Here is a 20,204-nt window from a genome sequence, read left to right on the forward strand (position 1 = left end):
ACTTTGGCGGTAATATTGCTGTATATTCATGTGAAGATGGACTGTCAGCATTGACTGGCTTTAAGATTGCATACAGTAAAGGCACATATTTGTTTCAAGAGCAAGACATCAGAAAATGTTGAGTGCTATTTCTACATCTATGCAAAATATTTTTTGATCAGTTTGTCATTAATTTAATTTTTAATTAATTTTACATTTAATTATGATAAAATTGATGCATATAAACATTTAAGCATTATATTGTGATATATTTAGCATTTCTAAAAAGTTGTACAAAAAGCAAAACAATAAGTAATGATTATTTGAATGCATAAATTAAGAGAATATTGAATGGGTTGAACAATATGCCTGAGCAAGTATGAAAAACACCAGTTATAAGAGACATAGTCATAATTTCAAAATATGAAGGTTGACAGCCTCTACTGTAGGTGAATAATTAAAGTAAATAGTACTAGGTTCTAGAGCACCTCCTCAAACATCTGCGGACAACTGCTGGGCTATCGATTTCACCATCCATAATTTCCAAAGCCTTTTTACATGACCTCACAGCTTTGTCATATTGCCTAGTCTGCTCATAAAACTGAGCATAAAACTCCAAAACTTTAAATTGGTCATCCACAACGCCTAGCTGTGCCAGTTCCAATTCAACCTTGTCATTTGGTTCACCCAGCAGGTACATAACTCGGGGTAACTGGATTGGCATCCCCAATACACAAGGTCTTTTTAAGTGAGTTTTTGCTTGCTGTAATATCTCAGCTAGTTCACTGATTTTCACAGCTGTTCGGTGCCAAGAACCATAAGCCAGGTAGCCCCAAACTTGCTTGACTGATTTTGCTGCAATAAAAACAAATTTTGCAATTTCCTGTATAGTACACCTTCACATACATATGACTGCTAACCATTGTTTTGTCCCAAAAGCTTTTGATGCGAATTGAAAACTGCTTTAAAAAAAATCTTCAAAATATTCATAATCGTTGTCTTTAACTATGGAATCCTAATTACCTGTCTTTCCATTATCCCATTCATAGTATTGCCAACTTTTCTCTTGATATCTTTGGTAGTATTTGACAGCCCACAGATTAAGGAGAATCTTCACGCATTGTGTTGGAACAAACCGAGAATCAGTCTGATTGACTTCCATACTTCTTCCAGCCAATTCAATAGATTTTTCTAAGCACTCGATTCTTTTAGTTGCATTATCCATTTTAAGAGCCAAGAAGTAGTAAGACTTCCCTAGACGACCATAAAAATCATTGGCATCAAAGTTTGGTTCAAAGTTTTCAGGATCTGTTGATTGATAAATCTCTAGTGCCTTCTTCACACAAACTTCAATACCAATATTTTCAAAAGAAGGCATACTTTGCAGCTCATCTATGCAGCTACCAAGGTTAGAAGCAAGAGCCTCTGAACTAGGGCGCAACTGAAAGAATTCCGATAGCCACAGCCACGAATGCAACTGGTAATATTTCCTTGAAGTACATTGCATTGCCTTTAGCATCGCAAAACCAGCTTGAATCAATCCGGTCTCCAAGATCCAGTCCTCACACTCACAGTCTCTGATAAGACGGTAAATGTTCTTTACACAAAAGGATGAGCTCCTCATTTCAATTTCAGTCAAGTCTTCATCAGCGCACTTACACTCTTCTATAATTTCTTGAAATGTCAGCACAGATTCTTTCGTGCGTTCCCACGAGTCCGATACTGGGAAGTCCCATATAAAGTAAGTATGGTATACCTTGGCTTCTAGCTCAGCCGCCTTTTTTGCTTTTAATTCGACAAACATAGAGTGAATGTGTTCAATCTCTCCGAGGTCACAGTTTGGAAGTTGCATTAAAGCCATCCCTTTGTTTATCCATACTTGAATATTGGCAGGAAATACACGCAAAGACTCTTCGACCAATGGAAGAGCGACTTCTGCTTGATTTCCGAGAATGAGACGCGCAGCTTTAAATGTTGATTTTTCTAAGTCCCACTTTTCAGTAGGGAGAAATGGGCGACTACGACTTGCCATACAAATCATTTTCCTGCTTGCCGAGATATTGAAATAGCTGTATGGGTAACTAGTAAAACTCTCTTCGATCTCTTTCAAACGCTCTGAAACATAAATAGTCATGCAATACTACTTTTGGGTCACCCTTTTTAGCACAACACTTCTTGGCAACTACAAAAACATTGTTGTTCTATCAGCACCAAGGAAAATATACACAATAAATGCTAGCAGCATCAGCACTTTTCTACCAACAGAAGTAGTATAATGCATATCACCAGTAATAGTACAACATCTACCATCAGTACTAGTACAATGTTTACTAATAGTAAAATATCTACCATCAGTATTAGTACAATACCTACCAACAGTACAAGTACAATACCTACCATCAGTACTAGTACAATACCTACCATCAGTATTAGTACAATACCTGCCATAAACACTAGTACAATACTTACCATCAGTATTAGTACAATACCTACCATCAGTACTAGTACAATACCTACCATCAGTATTAGTACAATACCTACCATCAGTACTAGTACAATACCTACCATCAGTACTAGTACAATACCTACCATCAGTACTAGTACAATACCTATCATCAGTATTAGTACAATACCTACCATCAGTACTAGTACAATACCTACCATCAGTACTAGTACAATACCTACCATCAGTACTAGTACAATACCTATCATCAGTATTAGTACAATACCTACCATCAGTACTAGTACAATACCTACCATCAGTATTAGTACAATACCTGCCATAAACACTAATACAATACCTACCATCAGTATTAGTATAATACCTACCATCAGTATTAGTACAATACCTACCATCAGTACTAGTACAATACCTACCATCAGTACTAGTACAATACCTACCATCAGTACTAGTACAATACCTATCATCAGTATTAACACAATACCTACCATCAGTACTAGTACAATACCTACCATCAGTATTAGTACAATACCTACCATCAGTATTAGTACAATACCTGCCATAAACACTAATACAATACCTACCATCAGTATTAGTACAATACCTACCATCAGTATTAGTACAATACCTACCATCAGTACTAGTACAATACCTACGAACAGTACTAGTAAAATACCTACGATCAGTACTAGTACAATACCTACCATCAGTACTAGTACAATACCTACCATCAGTACTAGTACAATAGCTACCATCAGTATTAGTACAATACCTACCATCAGTATTAGTACAATACCTGCCATAAACACTAATACAATACCTACCATCAGTATTAGTACAATACCTACCATCAGTATTAGTACAATACCAACCATCAGTACTAGTACAATACCTATCATCAGTATTAGTACAATACCTACCATCAGTACTAGTACAATACCTACCATCAGTATTAGTACAATACCTACCATCAGTACTAGTACAATACCTACCATTAGTACAATGAATGCATTCACTCAACCCATGCAGTACAAGCATAATAAGGAGAAAGGAAAGAATGTTATGCATTAACACAGGAGAACTCACAGAAAAGGTATTACATCATAAATACTCAAAGTTTCTAACTGAACAAAGAATCAACTAAAACCACAAAAATTTACATGACATATTTCTCTCACCCACAAATGATAATAATCTAGTGAGTTCAGATAAGTCACAACAATAAAACATTTATAACATGACACACAATTATGGATACACACAACTAAAGCGCTATTGCACTTGATGTTTTTGTATTATCTTGCTTCAAAACCAATGACTACATCTATCATATATGCTAGATGTCAGCAACCAATATTTGTATTAGGTTCAAATGGCGGTTAACCACGCCGGCGTTGATGAATACGAAACGACAATAGTCTGGTGGCCACAAGGCATTTTGAGTCATTTTTTGCCAAGAAAGTACGACAACGAGGTATAATGGGTTCTAGATTTAATAGATAGAATAGAGCATCCTTTATTTTATTTGCCATACCTACCGGAGATATTATTGTCAAGAAGTGATTATTTGCCATTAAAAGGTGAGTAGAAATACATAAATAAAATTTTCTTTGCGCCACGCGCAATTAGCCAAATCAGCTCCGTGAACATAAATCTATGCCTTTTTTGTAATACGAAACGTATTTGCTTGCACCGATAACACATAGGTCTTTAGTCTGTTTCCGCTATCGCCCTTTCAGAATGATAATAGCCAACTCATTTACTTCATACATCAATAAATAATCAAGCGATTCATCAATCAGAGATTAGATGTACTGCTTCATTGAAAATCTTGCGTTTCCTTCACCTAATCATGCATTTTCCAAAACAAAGCAGCTTCTCGCTTGAGTATTAATTGTTGGTGTTTACTATAGTCAGCTGGATCAATGAGTCATAGGTGTTAATCATAATGAATCAAACTTCTCAGTTTATATTTTACATAATATACATGGTTATAAACCATGCAATAACCTACTCTCTGTCATAGGTATTGTTGCTGTCTTAAGACATTCAGTGTTTCATACACACAATGACTTAATACAATTTGTTTAATTTTTTTAGGTTAAGAGGGCAGCACTACATAACACTAGTTGCTACTTATATTATTGGGCTTCATAAATAAAATAACTATTTTATATTTTGTTTGAATGAATCAGTAATATTGGACTAATTTTAAGATAGCATACCTTTGCTGATCTTTTTAAGATTTAGCTTGCCTATTTACAAAATTGGAGATTATTGCTCTTTGACACATCAAACCAATTTTAACACAGTGTAGTACCTTCATGCAACCGTATGATTACTATTCAACTGATGGCTTAATTAGTTTTAAATTACTATCCTGTATCGTTCAAAACTTATTCTGTATTATTGTATTATTACATTATATTCTGGTGTATTGTATTATAATAACTGTATATGTTGCATTGTATTGACTTGCGTTGCATTGAGTTACGTTATAGGGTTTGTGCTGTGTTATATTATATATTAATACATATTTCATTGTATTTTAATCTATTGAGTTATGTTACATGGTATTGTTATAGTGCTCACATATTAATTATTACCTTACAGAAGTATGCGATGTATGAGTTAACTAAATATTGTTGTGACAAGAGCTAAAGGGTGTACATCTATTCCTTTCATGTGGGCTATGCTCATTGCCTACACATCCAAATCAATCATGTACCTTTTCCTGTTTTCAAGTTTTAAATTTATAGCTACACGCTTTGATAGATCTTTTTTTCTGATAGGTTATGTGTTGGCCGAAAACATTGTAGAAAGGTTTTTCAAAATTGGACCTGTTGATAACTGTATAAGGTGCTTGCTAAACAAACTTCTGTAATAAAATTGCTTGTGTAAATTGCACACAGTAGCCAATAATTAAATTGCAGTATCTGCTCAATTTCTTGAGATTTTCACAACAATCATTTTACCTCTTTGAAACTTTATGGCTGATGGATACATATTGCACCATAAAATGGAGCTGTTATATGTCTATATAATGTTGTATTTTGAACTCAAAGGCTGTAATTGATGTGATTCTTTACTTTGTAGTCAGTCGCCAGGGACTCAATATGACAGACATTTTTTCCACCATCTTAGCCACTGGTCTGCCAGGAACCCTCTCCCGTACTCTATACATGTAAAATGGCACTTGTAAAACTACAGATTGACAGGCTATACTGTATGCCTCATTGGGTACACTGGTTATGATGCAGATTAACTAACAGAATTTCTTGCTTCCTTTTAAATTTATTGTATTTCTTAGCACATTGAAACATTATTGGTGCATTGGAGCAACTGGTCCATTAGACAAACTACCTGAGAATAGCTTTGTGTCTATCAGGAAACTACTGCACAGAAATCTCATCATTGTCTTTACTCCAGCCATGATTTATGGGATCAGGTGGTATGATTAATGATTGAATTGCCCGCTGCCATATTGCTGCTTGGTAAATGACTCTCATTAAATGCTGAGAGAGAGTAGTCTCTGTTGGTGGAAGGGTTTTCTCACGAGATGCCCTTGATGAGAACAACCTGTATCAGGCATTGGTCAGACTTGTAGAATCAGGCTGGCCATAAAGAAACAGTGTTGAGCATGCTAGTGCGTTGAACAACTCTTCATCCAAGCCCCAAGATTTCCCTATGTTAGGGAATGGGGACCTATATGTTTTAGTTTTTAAGGAAGAGCTTGAAATAGGTGGTTTTGCCTTTTCCTGAAATAGAGCTGGTTGTGTCACAACCCAAAAATACATGAAACCCCAGGAAACATGAAGCGATGTCAGTACCCAGTGTCTCACTGATCTTATAACAGTTGAAAATATGGTACCGAATTCTAGTGCCAGTTGAAAAGTGCAGACCTCTTTTTAGCTCAGGAGCAAACAGGATGCAGAGAACGGGCGCATCAGTGTCAGGCGACCATATGATTGCTGAGCAGATTTTTTCTGCATCCGAGTAAACAGCATGTTAAAGCCATCGTGTATCTGCCTCCTCATGATCAGAGACTAGGTCTAGCTGAGGGTCTGAAACAAGAAAGCTGTTTTTACTAAGTGAAAGTCGCTCACAATTATCAACAATCCCGACATATAGCAAAAGACAGTCTTTGAGCTTGCAATGCTTGAATTGTGATAGTAAAAAATCCTGCAAAGCTGAATTTTTGCGACCACTCGCTAAGAATTTTGTCCACTGTTTCATTGTTTTCTGCTGAGCTCCATAAAGTATTATAACCTCGGTCTGTTTACTATTCCCATGGTGAGATCGTTCAACATTTTTATAGAGTTCTGCAAATATCGACCACCAATTAGATGAACTATTCTTGCTTTGTAGGCTTTGGCCAAGCTGATATAATACTTCTTGAACTAACTCTCCAAAAGTATTAGGAAGACTGCTTCTGAGTAAGGCATAAATGAATGCCATACAGTCTACAATCAGAGAATAGTCTTCAGGCACAGCTACGACGACCGAGTCTTCTTTGCAATGGTTTCGATTGCATGAAGAAGATGAGCTTTTACACATCTGCTAAGCCCTGCTCCATCATGTGATGAAAGGGCTGGTTGTGTAGATGATAGGGAGTAGCAAAGGATTTTCTTCATATCTATGTCTCGCTGCATGCTGACCACAAGCAATCGACCAAAAAGATTGTGATCGGGTGGTAATGCTTTTCTTTTGACAGTTTTCGTTGGTTGCATTCTTAGGAGCCGTTTCAAAAGTTTGAAATATATTTTCCTTTATTGTACTGAATATACAAGCCTGCTCATCCTGTAAACTCTCTTTAGCATATGTCTGAACTTGGGTTTCGCCAACCGTGTTGACAGAAGACTTTGCTGTTGGGTTGCATTGGCTGTAGCACCAGAGCTGAGTGAAACGCGAGTGTCTTGATGATGTGTCCAGGTTGATCATTGACTCAACAGTATCAATAATGTTGTTAATAGCCTTTCCATCTTCTTTAACTCTAAAATGCAATTGAGTGAAAATCATGACAAAAGTTATACAAGCCATACTGTATACATGAGAAATCTAATATAAAATGTATTTATTTTATATTATTTCTTTTACTTGCAGGTTGAGTATGCAGAAGCATTAATTAATTAAATGGTCAATGGATGAATAAGGTACAAAAGAAGCATACAGGGAATCATCTAATTGTTTGTGAACTTATAACCCAATACTGACTCCAGCCATAACTTTACAGGATTGAGAGGATTGAGTTACAGTTGATTTACCGAGATGAGCAAGAACCCGTCATTTGATTGCACCTACACAAAGAGTCTGTCACATTTAACCACTCATAAGTGCAAATAAAATAAAAGATAAAGTAAAATAATAATAGCAGAGATTAGCTGATACTCAGTTTAGTTCTGATGACAGATGGTGACTTGCCTTTAGTAAGTGTTATGCCTTTAATGACGCTGCTAGCCTTCGGCTCATGATTGATAGTTTGTGCAATTGCTTGGTCAGCGGCTATTGAGTTAAGCCCATGGTTGAAGTGTCAGCGTACTGTCCATGAGCCGGATGCCTTCTGGAGCTGAGATGCCAGACATGGATGGGATTTATCCATGTTCTTCATCTCAAGCAAGTATACAGTGGCATACCTGTAGGTGGTAAGCGTACAATGTGAATAAATGCAAAGTAAACAATCCGCAGCACTATGTTAGCGCGTACACTGCATTTCTTCTTGTAAATTTTTCAACTGGTCTATCATACTAATCTGGCACAGTTCACCCTGTCGAAGGTGAAGAAATATTTCAGCATTAGCGGTACTGTACAGAGATGCTCCTACCAACTGCTTCCTCCTGTAGCTCGGAGAAAGGTGAGCAGTAGGCGCACCATCTCTAAGCATCCATTCCGAAACCTGTAAGTGGGGCTCTCAGCCTACTGCATACTAACATATTGAAAAAACTGTTCCCCAAAGTCTCCTAGCTCTGGTACAGTATTTAGATCTTGCAGCACAGAGAGGCTAGCGAGTCTATCAGCAATATCTTGGTTTTTTTGTAATGAAAGAAACTCCGACAGTTTTAAAACTCGAAGGAGTTTTGAATCATATAGTAAAACATACGTACACTTGCTGTCAGGATCACAAAATGAGTTCAATCTCTGTACAGGGTCACTGAGTCTATAGGCAGCGTGTTACTCCAGAACCTCCTTAGTCATAACTTCACTGGAAAACCTCTCTCAAGCATAAGTTTCAGAACCATGTCTAAAACACATCCATCAATGAACCGTTCAAAAGATTTGAACATATTGCATAACAATATACCTAGTGCATTCATCATATGAATATGCTGCACCAGTCAAACCATTACAAAGTATATGGTAAGAGCATAATAGAAAAAAAAGTGCACATAGAAAAACAATTTGTGACCCAGTAAACCGTTGTGATTGAAGACTCAAGAGCAAACCATCAGCTGTTAAAAAGTGGGAGTTGTGGGTACACACAAATTGATTGTTAAGCAGTTAGGGTAGTGGTGTTACGTTCTAACCATTGTATCTACACGCAGCTATGTCTAGTCCTTATATTTGCAACTTATCCATGAAAAGTGATCAAAGCTGTCTGAATAAAACATGAGCAAAGTAAGCGATGCATTCCACTCTTTGATCGAGGACAAGACATTACACTGCACGTGCTATGCTATAAATTGTTTAAAAAAAATCAGTTGGGCTTTATGTAGTTCATGGAATATCGTGAGCTCAACTTACTGATTTTCAATTGTGCAACAACTATGCAAAAATATTCCTTTTTGCAGGAGTGATCGTAGCGGACCTCCTCAGCTATACAACTCCTTTGTAGTAGTTTAGCATGGCTGCATCATTTCTTCACTTGGCTGCTTCTGGCAACCTACCTGTAGAGATAACATTACAAAAAGATGCATTTTGAACTTTCATATTTGCAATAATCAATCAAAACAAAAACAACAAATCATGCTATCACGTGTGAGAGAATATTGAGACCCAGTACACTATTAAGTGATGTTCATGTACAAAGTGATCTATGACACAGGCTTTAATAACTGTTTCAACTTACTTGCAACATCTTTCCAATTAGTCATACATAGAAGTCATTAACTCATTTGTGTGTTACAATATTTTCCACTAGCTTCGTTTCTGGTTTGCATACAACAAACACTTTGGGAAGAACAGCCATACGTTAAGGGACCAGGCTAGAAGATTGAAGAAACTTGGTTGGTGTTGAGCCTTTGACCAAGGGGCACGCCGGATGCACCAGGCATCTGTAGTTGCCAAAATATAGACCATATGACAATGATATTTAACGAAAAGGAAACAGCTGCTTGTTTTAGCTACCTAGATGTAAGATGTGGAGTAAGGTGCTTGACAATCGCTTATTGTAATCTAGTATCGACAGTTATTACTCAATGGTACAAGTGACACCAACAAATTATAGTATAACAATGAGCTGCATTGTTTTAAAAGATCAATGATTATGTGAAGATAATGCAGAATGTTTCAGTAGAAGAATACATCTACCCCTTGATTAATAATCATTTGATTATTTATTGAAATATGAAGTAAAATGAATTTGCTATTTTCTTACCTCAATTTTCTCAAAAAGTTTGAGATTTTTTGCAACTTGAAAAGCTCTCTGATACTTTGATTTGCTAGCGAACCTCATTCAGCATGGTATTTGCATGAGTTAAGCTGTGAGGGCTGTTGGGATGACTTTAGTGTTCTTGCTATGGATCGCTCAGGCTCTTTGTTGATGGTGATCCACAGCTTCCAAAAACGCTCGATTATTGGTTTTTGCTATTACTAAAGCTTATTAGCTCATTAAAATGTGGTATTTGATTATAGTTAATTATGCGATCCATGATAGCTAGCTTTGCAAATCACTATAAATAGTGAATTAAAGTTTTCGACTGTTACTACCAACGCTAACGAGTCGCTGGGCGAGACCGGAAACAGCCTACAAACCTAGCTATTGTTTATAAATTTCACCTACGGCTCTGATTAGCTGGTTCGACTGCTTGCGCATAGCGTAAGATAACTATATTTTTGTATTACTACTCACCTTTTAATGGCCAATTACTCCTAGCTTATCAACTAAAATAGCAGTAAAACCGGTTTAGTAATGGACTAGGTTAAATATATGCCAATAGTATTAACCTACCATAGATCATATTCTTTGCCACCTGTTGACACGAAAATGCCTGTGACCGCCGAAAGCGTATTGTTCCTATTATAAAAAGTCCGTTTCCCGTTACAACTGTTCCTTAGTTGACTCGCTGTTTATCCTAGTTGTTATAGATACCGACCGGTAAGCGCTATCACTGCAAAACGCAAGCTAAATTGAAATTCTCAGTAAACGAAAGACATTACTTGCAGAAGTCAAAATTATATGTTCCAATATAGGAAGTTAGTTAATTATTCTGCACTATTGGAAAAAGTGTTTTAAAATCACAACATATTTTGAATAAAACCTGTATTTACAAGCAAGATAATTTAAACAACGTGTAAATAGAGTTGAATACCATATATTGTGGCTCTCAACAGCACCAGCATTGCAGACATAGCTGTGAAGCGCACTGCAGAACCAACCATGCACAGGGACAGCAGGCAAAACCAAAACATGCCAGCAGAACCGAACAGCACATTTCTCAGCAATATGTGCCTGGGTGTCTGGCACTTATCATTAATGTCATCTCTCTTTGCACTCCCATACGAGTGCAAAAACATGATACTATACTTGAGTTGAAATTTTACGAAAATATTTGAAATTGATACGAACACAATGAAAACGATAACATTTGATAACTTACCGTCCATGCTGAGTTATTAACTATAAGAATGCAGAATAATGGGATACGGAACAAGCCGTGAGGCCAGAAATGGTTGATGAGATTTCTGATCAATCGAGACGATAAGATTCCGTTTTTGCTTGTTGGCTCATTGACCTCAAACCGTTGAACTAAAAACCCTTGGAAGGGCAAAGGTCATTTGCGAGTACGGAAATCCGGTCGACGCCATTATCAGTTAATGTTCAAGTTAATTTCATTGTGTTCAATGTGAGAAAGAAATCTAATTTCAGATTTAACAGCTATGTAAGATCACTAATACACCGCTCAATCAAAGGAACAGACTACTGAGATTACTACTAATAATTTATGTAAGAGAGAGAAGGGTGTAGGTGCACAGTGTTATTGCTATTCCATGAACTGCAAAAACCGCACGAATGGACTTTTAAAGGAAAAGGCATGACATTTCACATGTGAGTCACTTCTACTACTAGCTCTATTACTATTGCTCAAGTCTACGACTACTACTAGTTGTGCTACTACTAGTTAGTACTGCCACTAGTTAGTTCTACTACACTAGTCACTGGGTGAGTGAGAGTCGATTAGTGTCACTACTGAGTGTACGAGTTTGACTGTATTTTGTCGGTGATTAGATAAATTTATAAGCTAGTGAGTGAAATGTTTTTCCTTCAGAACGAAGGTTTTTTATTATTTAAATTTGGAATGTTTTTATATTAATATTTTGGAACTACAAACCATTAAGTTATTTCTAAATATTTATATTTGAAGGAAATGTTTGTCGTGCCTATAATATTATTTATTGTTGTACTTGGATATAGCTGGCAGTAAGGAGATAAGAGTAATAATACTATTGTTATTACTACTGTTGCTAACTAACTATTACAGTTTCTTTTTAATTTTTAGATTTCCAAACAAAGCAACTGAAAACTCTCGTTATTTACAATAGTATCGCAACCGCAGAAGAGTGAATAAGCCTGATCCTTGAGCACTTATCTGCAACGAACATTTCAATGATCTGTGTTTTGACAGCAGGTTAAAGCGTTTGACTGAAGTCATTTAAAGGTAATATTTTTCAATGTTGAATGATACTTTTCAATGATTGAATTTAAAACCATATTGTCAAGCATAGTGCTGCAAGGTTGCTCAACTTAAAGTAGATATATCTAAAAAAAATTTAGAAACCTCAAACAGCACGCAAAACAGTGACAGCTGCCACAGCAAGTGCCTATGAATATGTCTGCAGCTTAGCAGTTGTGTGATCTGTTCTCTGTGATTCTTCATCTTCGTTTCTGGGATTTAATGTCCTACGCATAAATTATGCAGTCCTTTTTATCGTGTGTTAACTGTGTAAATGTTTTTTTCATTTCCTAATTGTTGTAATAAAACTACATAATACCCCTGCAAATCATAAATTCCAAATTGATAGCAATAACTTGCAATTTAGAACACAAAACATCTTTTTGAAACAAAAAAATCGATTTAAATCAAAAAAATCAAATAAATTAATAGAAATCGATTTTTTTGATTTAAAGAAAATCATCGATTTTGAACAACCCTGCCTACAACACCACAGAGTAAGACATGGTGAATCTTTTCATATCAAATAACGGTAATGTGAATTTTGGTGCAAGTCAACCTTTAAGCTTTATGCCTAAGATGGGTGTGAATGACTTCCAGTGGAAATTGCCACATTTTCATTTTACATAGCGATATGGTAGCATTTTGAGCTGTTTTATTTTCGTTTATTTTATTAGTTGTATTGTTGTATATTAAGGGTACTATGTTTATGTGAATAAGACATTCATTTTTGTTGATTTTATGTAATTGTTATAATTGATGCTTTTGTTTAGGTGGTTGGAATAATAATCCTACTGTTACTCAGTTTAAGGCTACCTTTCGCAAACTTATCAGCAAATGTGGTGCAGAATCAGATGCTAGTAAGACAGGTAATGTTACTGCTCAAAACGAGATTCTCATCATACAGGCTACTCCAGAGGTTGATCAGTTTGTGGAACTCAATGATTTCAGATGTCAAATTTCTGTTATAGGTAACAGTATAGTCTATATAGCTGGCTTCATTGTGCAAAAGCTAACTAAAGTGCTGTCGTGACATTGGCCGTCAGTTGCTGGTTACCACTAAGTCAAGTATTCAGTACCGACATCTCTATACTCTACTCAAGCTACAAAACAATGGAGGATTGGTGTGTCCATCAGACGATGTCATCAGGATCCTGCTAGTTGCAGATCAATACTTTCGTATTCATACAAAGCCAGATCCAGTCCATTGTGTGGTGTATTTGATCAGTAGTGTAAGATCTAGTGATGTGTTATGCTTTGGGAAACACCTTACGGATACGGCATATGGCATATCCAACCACTGCGTCATCGATGAAAAACCTTATTCAGTCGTTTTATGATCTCCGACAGCATCATTATGCTAAAATCCTACACTCAAACTGCAAGGTGCGTCTTTGTGGCATACAATACTAATGTAGTACTTTTTAAAGGCCAGTAACAATGTAATCACTGTAATATTCATTTGCAGCTGTTGTTGTGCTGTTATTCCTAATCTGATTTAGTTCTAAGAAACTCTGATGCACCTTGGCTCAATATCCAGTGCTATACAAATCTCCTTTTACAGTTTTTGTAATGTGTATGTAAAAGTTTAATCATCTGATTACACTAATTCCTGCATTTCCTTGTTTGCATTATTTTGATTATCCTCTATTACAACTGTTTTTAATTTTCGTTTAGTTGTTGCAATAGTTCACTCCATCTTTTACAGATACTGTATTATACATATACATTCATAAGCTATTATCACTTAAATCTTGAAAACAGTTTCTGTTTTGGCAGCATACCTATGTGTTGTTTTTATCGAAATACTTCATGTGCTAAGTTTTTTCATATGCATTTATGCATATGTAATATAAATTTTAATATAATGGAACAGCTGTTATTTGCCTGAATATATCATTTGCTGGGTTTATGCATTTGTAATACAACAGTTTGTATGAATAACATGGTCCACGAAAATCTATTTTACATCTACTTATCATTTGATGTATCCCACTCCATATGTTATAAATAGGTTTTCTTCTATCAGGGCACTCTAAACGTTATGTAGGAGAAGTTTTCATTAACACTCAGCTGGAAAATAACTATTCAACATGTACATTTCTGTCATTTTTCACCGTTTGTTTACAAACGGAACTAGCATTCGATTAGCTCTCCAATATGGCGCATACGTTACGCATTATTATCAACGTAAAAGTCACGTGATTGCCATTCCAGGGGTTTTAAGTTCAATGCTCAAAACCTTTGGAATGACAATCACGTTACTTTTATACTTATAGCGATACGTGATGCATGTGCCATATCGGAAAGTAAATCTTGTACTGGTTACGTATGTGTTAAAGAATTTAAAAAAATTAGTTTTGCCACATTTTATCGAAGGAAATTTCTGCTATTTTTTAGCTGTCCTAAAAGCTTCACTGCTTCAAATTGTATCATATAAAGTTTGTGAACTGTGTGATTAGATCTATGGCTATGAGCAGTGACCTATCAGATCTATGGCTATGAGCAACTATTAGATCTGTGGCTATGAACAACTATTAGATCTGTGGCTATGAACAACTACATGTATGTTATCATTAAGGTGACAACTTCCTTTAATTGCTATTGATTTATACCAGAAGCCTCGTGCTTCTAGCATAAATTGAAAATTGACACACTAAATGATAGTGCTAGGGTACCAATATTAGGCTGAGCCAATGTTGCCCAGCATGCTTAGTTTATTTTGATCAATACACAATGATACAAACCTATCATTGTATTATTATACAATCATCAATTAGGTTTCATTTGAATATAATAAATACTGCTGAGCAATGAAATATCACAGTTCCATGAATCAATCATATGAATTCAAGGACAGATGACTCAAAAAGGTATAATAAAAAATGTTACGGGATTCAGTTAATGGCATTTTTAGCTGAATTGCGCTGAACATAGTTATAGAATCATTAAAATATAGTAACATAAATAAAAAAGAATAATTTAATGGAAACAATCATGAGGAATTAGACGCAACAAGATAATCAGTCTACGGTGTGAAATACGTCTCCAACCTTCAACCGGCCTTGCTTGAAGTTGGTATTGACTACGTGAATGCCAAAAGTGGGCTAAAACAAATATAAGCTAAAAGGGTAACAAATTATTACATTAAGATCTTATATGGTAGTATATGGTGACGAGAGCAAAACCAGATCAGTGTGCATTCAAGTGGAGTAAGCGTAGTGACGCCAGTAGTTGAACCAAAGTTTGTTTAAAAAACATTTCGCAGACAGGAAGTAAAATTTGCATAAATTGGGATTGAGACTTTTTTTATCTTGTCCATATATGTACTGTTTTATTTATGATAATAGCTCTACTACTAAAATAATGAAAAACGAAAATAACAGACAATAAAATACTTTCAAAAGGGTCATGACTTCCGCTCGCTAATAAACTAGCCATCGGTCTACGATAAGTCACGGCTGTGCATGCCTTTTCAACACAGAGCATGTAAAGCTAATCTGGCAGTTAGTGCGGATGATGTCACTTTGGTACAAGCCTTATTATTGTGCCTTATGACGAGCCTTATAACCAGTAAGCATGAGCGCTGCAAAGATGAGGTGACATTAAAGATTGACTTGCAACAAAATTCACATTACAGTTATTTGGTATCAAAAGATTCACCATGTCTTACTCTGTTGTGTTGTAGGTGCCAAATACGTGGAAACGTGATTACAAGCCCTTAAAAGCTCAAAAACGAATAAGGTTGCATGAAAGTGTAAACAGAAACCATCCTGTAACAACTACGTCACATTTGAGCCATTTTGGAAAGCAAATCCAAACTAGGACGGTCTCGTGTAGCTGCGATTAACTGTTTGTTTTTGAGCTTTTAAGAGCTTGTAATCACATTTCCATATATTTTGCACTTACATCACAACAGAGTAAGACATGGTGAATCTTTTGATACCAAATAACTGTAATGTGAATTTTGTTGCAAGTCAACCTTTAAGCAAAGTTTTAAAGAGAGTTTCTTTTCATTCAAAAATTGACTCTAAAAAGCTCAAAACGAGCAACAAACTAGTTGATGTTTAAGCTAACATATTTTTATGTTTTGCTCTCAATTTTAATACCTCTCCACATTCACTCGCGCAACTGTAATGCCTTTTGTTTTTGAAAACTCTGAAAAGTGATCTTTAAAATTACTCCAAGTGTATAGTCGAATCTTTGCTGAACTTTTTACAATCTGCATGCAGGTTGGGCAAATTGTTTGCTGGTATTCTCTATGTACCACTAGCACCAATATTCTATCCACACAGCACAACACATCAATTAGAAAATAACCTATAAATAAATTTAATTAAAAAATTTAGAATGCAATAAGTTATTATAGCTGACAAACAATCATTTGCATTTAAAACGATTTTGTGCGTGATGACCAATTTAACATGTCACCGGTTGTCATATTAAGGAACTTTGTGGACTGTGCCTTTATCAGTGCTAACCTCTTGTAAAGTGAGCATTTGGTTGAGAGGGAACTTCATTTTAATGTTGCCTTGAGAGGCATGCATACCTGCTGCCTTGAGAGGTAATGCATACCTGCTGCCAATTAGATCATTAATGGTATATCATAGTCTGATCCAATCATAGCAAAAATTACTCTAATTGTTTTTCAATTGCAAGAAGTACAATTGGCATTTGACATCTACACGTACCATATACACATAGTATGTAAGGATTCCAGCAGCATTGTAAATATCAAGGGTTCCCCTAATCTTTAGTAATTGCAAGCAATGAAATAAACACTCCACTAAAACACTAGTGAGCCACTCAGTATCACTATACAATCTATGATGAGCTGCATGGCAAAGACCAGGACATAAACCAGTGAACATGCATTCTCAACAAAAGCGAAATAGACAATGTAATTCCTACCTTTGCTCCTTTTCTTGTTGTCAAAGATCTAAGGGGCTCTTTTGTCATCTCTCCCGTATCATAATCAATAGATATAAGGCTACATCTCTCACACTCTCCGATGCACTGCACGATAGACAACTTGTGAGTTGAATGTATGATGAACCAACAAGGTACATCAGCACACACCCTGTCTCTTCAAACAGCTACCTAACCACATAATCCATACATGATCCATGTAAATACATTTAGACATGCATTAATAGCTACCCTTCTGAGTATGTCACACGCTAAACATGACATGTCGCAGACAGAAGAGAACAGTGATGCCCACCAGTGCACCAGACGTACCTTAAGCATGTGCTGCCCTATTTGTATATGTGACCATTTGGACTCCTCATCGGGTTGGCAGCCAGAAACCATTAGGTTAGCTCTGAACCTCTCAGCAACCTCTTCAACTATGAAACCAACAAATATATACTTCATCATCTGTTACAGTTGATAGCAATGCATGGTCTACTAGTCAGGATGACTGTCCATGCTCCCAACAAGGAGGCATCATCGCCAGCCCCAGACACCCTTAACCAAAACAAAAACTCAACAGAAATTTCGATACATTCCCATGAGCACACACGCCTAGATAATCATTTCACGTCATATATGATTACAAACCTTCGATTATGAGCTTTTTGATTGGTCGAACTAGTCTTTTAACAGCATATAAAGCAGAATGCTAGTAAATCCAAAAGACAATGTTTAAAAAAGTGTTATGTATGCTAAAAGCGGCAAAAATGTTAAAAGCCGTGAGAAGTGGAAGAAATACTGGCAGAGGACAAATGTTAGAGATCGATGTTAGAGACAATGTTAGAGATCAATGTTAGAGGACAATGTTCGAGATCAATGTTCGCTCACCGATGGCAGAGCAGTTCATCTGGTCAGTTATATAGTCACAAAGGGATTTCACAGAGTCCCTCGATATCAGCAGGTACTGAGAGTCATTGGCTAGACTTTGGTCTATGAATATACATGTACAATAGCGAATCCCCTTAATTCACTACATCTATAATAGCAACATTCATTACGTTTGTTTGCTTCGCAGATATCCTTTTTAGGAAGTTTCCTAAAAATTTCCTAATTGTGGTAATTCTTTGAATATGTAATTGCAACTGGTGACTAAACAGTCAGAACAGAGTGTGTGTAACCAAACTACAGAAATTCAAGTCGATTGTCTTTGTTATTCTAGTCGATCGCCAGTTGTTGATATAATAAAAATAAGATAGCATTTTATGTGCTTTTGCGACTGGTTTTCATGCAACAAAAATTTCATGAGGACCACAACCTAACCTCTTACAGCCAAGACACTGACAATAAGGAAGATTACATTCTAATAATAAGACAGTCTACTGAAAACTGACAAGTTTATGTATTTATTATTTCATTTGCTGTCACACCTGCTAATGGCAACATGATGAGCAACTATTGGCTTACTTGACAATTGCCGAACCAATCGGCAACCTGTGAGGGCAAGCACATCCGAAATCCAGAGAGAAGCTTCCTTTCCACAATCTAACGTCTCTACCCTGTATCACACAGGTTACTGATGAGTAAACTACTACCCATACAAATATGTTGGTATCATGAGCATCCAACAAGTGAGACAAATCTATTAGAGGCATGGAAGAATCTGAGCTGTAGCGAGTCAAAGCTCACCACGCTACATTTTACAGTAATAGCATCCCTGAGTGTCAAAACACAATACCCTGCAGTAGTAGCATCTCCGGGTATCAAAATACCACATTCTACAGTAGTAGCGTAGCGTCTCAGGGTGCTAAAACACCGCATTCTACAGTATTAGCATCTCTGGGTATCAAAACACCGCATTCTACAGTAGTAGCACATCTGGGTGTTACAACATCATATTCTATAATAGTAGCATCTGTGGGTGTTAAAACACTCCATTCTTCAGTAGTAGCATATCTGGGTGTTAAAACACCACATTCTAGGATAGAAGCATCCCTAGATGCTCACGACACCACATCATTCACAGTATCTTGAGCGCTCGTTACAAAAGGCGATAAAAAGTAGCATCAGCAAAGTGCTCACTGCAGCAAATCTTGGTAGATCTGCAGAGCATGTGGAAGTGGTTTTGTGTTGGCTGGCTTCTAATAGATTGATACCTCGGAGTGATTTGAACCGTAGAGCAGAGGCTAGTTACAAAAACTCAGTATGAAAATCAAATATGATAAAGTTGAAAAAAACAGAGTGCACTATGAACAGTGACCTTTTTGGTATAGTTGAACCATATCTGATATATTAAAGACATAGGCAACTGTCAGCCAAACACTCTCTTGGAATCAAATAATTAAAAGTCAACAGTTGTCAACTATTAGGCAGCCAATCAAAATACTTAGAGAAATATCTGCGACGGATAGCTAGAGCTGACTGGTGATAAGCAGTTGGGCTGTAAGTCATGTACCTAGTAGGTACATGAGGTACCTTCACACACTGTAGGTACTACCTACAGTGTGTGAACAGAAGCAGCCTACACAAATACTTCACACCAAAAACTTGGTATTTATAAGATTTAACCAATGCATTTTAACCGATGCTACTGCGTTTTACCCACTAAATTTCTACTTCAAAAAGGTAAATACTTCTCATTCAGCGCTGTAATGACTATGAATTGCCACACCTCCACTACTTAAAAACATTGGATTTGCCAATGTTCGTGATAGTAAACATGTTCATTTCCTTCCGCAGCTGAGTTACTTTTACTTTTTTTCCAGCTACGAGTACTATAGAACTACAGCTACTACAGAACTTGCACGGGTACTCCGAGCATTGCGATAGGCGTCGGTGAAAAGAAAGAGAGTGGGGTATATTACAGAAAAGCACACCATCTCATTCACTTTTAGAACACTCCCGATTGAAAAAATACTAAAAATAACCTAAAAACCAGAAACTTTACTAATTAAAACGGTCACATC

General features: G+C 36.4%; 2 protein-coding genes and 2 long non-coding RNA genes across 5 annotated transcripts; 1 reads left to right on the forward strand and 3 right to left on the reverse strand.

Moving 5' to 3' along the window:
* Positions 1-451: 451 nt before the first annotated feature.
* Positions 452-2,020, reverse strand: LOC137387934 (uncharacterized). Its single transcript, XM_068074451.1, has 2 exons — positions 1,003-2,020; positions 452-834 (listed from the first exon to the last, which is right to left on the reverse strand). Exons 1-2 carry the CDS (start codon positions 2,018-2,020, stop codon positions 452-454), a joined length of 1,401 nt encoding a protein of 466 aa, XP_067930552.1.
* A 5,878-nt stretch (positions 2,021-7,898) lies between these two features.
* Positions 7,899-9,297, reverse strand: LOC137388944 (uncharacterized). Its single transcript, XR_010978047.1, has 3 exons — positions 9,179-9,297; positions 8,542-8,678; positions 7,899-8,073 (listed from the first exon to the last, which is right to left on the reverse strand). It is a non-coding gene; the product is annotated as an uncharacterized lncRNA (long non-coding RNA).
* A 2,149-nt stretch (positions 9,298-11,446) lies between these two features.
* On the forward strand, positions 11,447-14,259 carry LOC137387495 (uncharacterized). 2 transcript variants are annotated; one of them, XR_010977914.1, is made up of 3 exons: positions 11,447-11,702; positions 12,154-12,312; positions 13,101-14,259. It is a non-coding gene; the product is annotated as an uncharacterized lncRNA (long non-coding RNA). The 2 variants fall into 2 exon arrangements; XR_010977913.1 differs by having other exon boundaries at positions 13,299-14,259.
* A 782-nt stretch (positions 14,260-15,041) lies between these two features.
* Positions 15,042-19,059, reverse strand: LOC137387935 (molybdenum cofactor sulfurase-like). Its single transcript, XM_068074452.1, has 6 exons — positions 18,977-19,059; positions 18,706-18,797; positions 18,130-18,231; positions 17,569-17,675; positions 17,239-17,343; positions 15,042-15,434 (listed from the first exon to the last, which is right to left on the reverse strand). The coding sequence occupies exons 1-6, from the start codon at positions 19,057-19,059 to the stop codon at positions 15,351-15,353; spliced, it is 573 nt and encodes a 190-aa protein (XP_067930553.1). The 3' UTR covers positions 15,042-15,350.
* Between the last annotated feature and the right edge of the window lie 1,145 nt (positions 19,060-20,204).

The sequence above is a fragment of the Watersipora subatra genome, chromosome 2, assembly GCF_963576615.1.
Source record: "Watersipora subatra chromosome 2, tzWatSuba1.1, whole genome shotgun sequence".
NCBI classification, from domain to species: Eukaryota; Metazoa; Bryozoa; class Gymnolaemata; order Cheilostomatida; family Watersiporidae; genus Watersipora; species Watersipora subatra.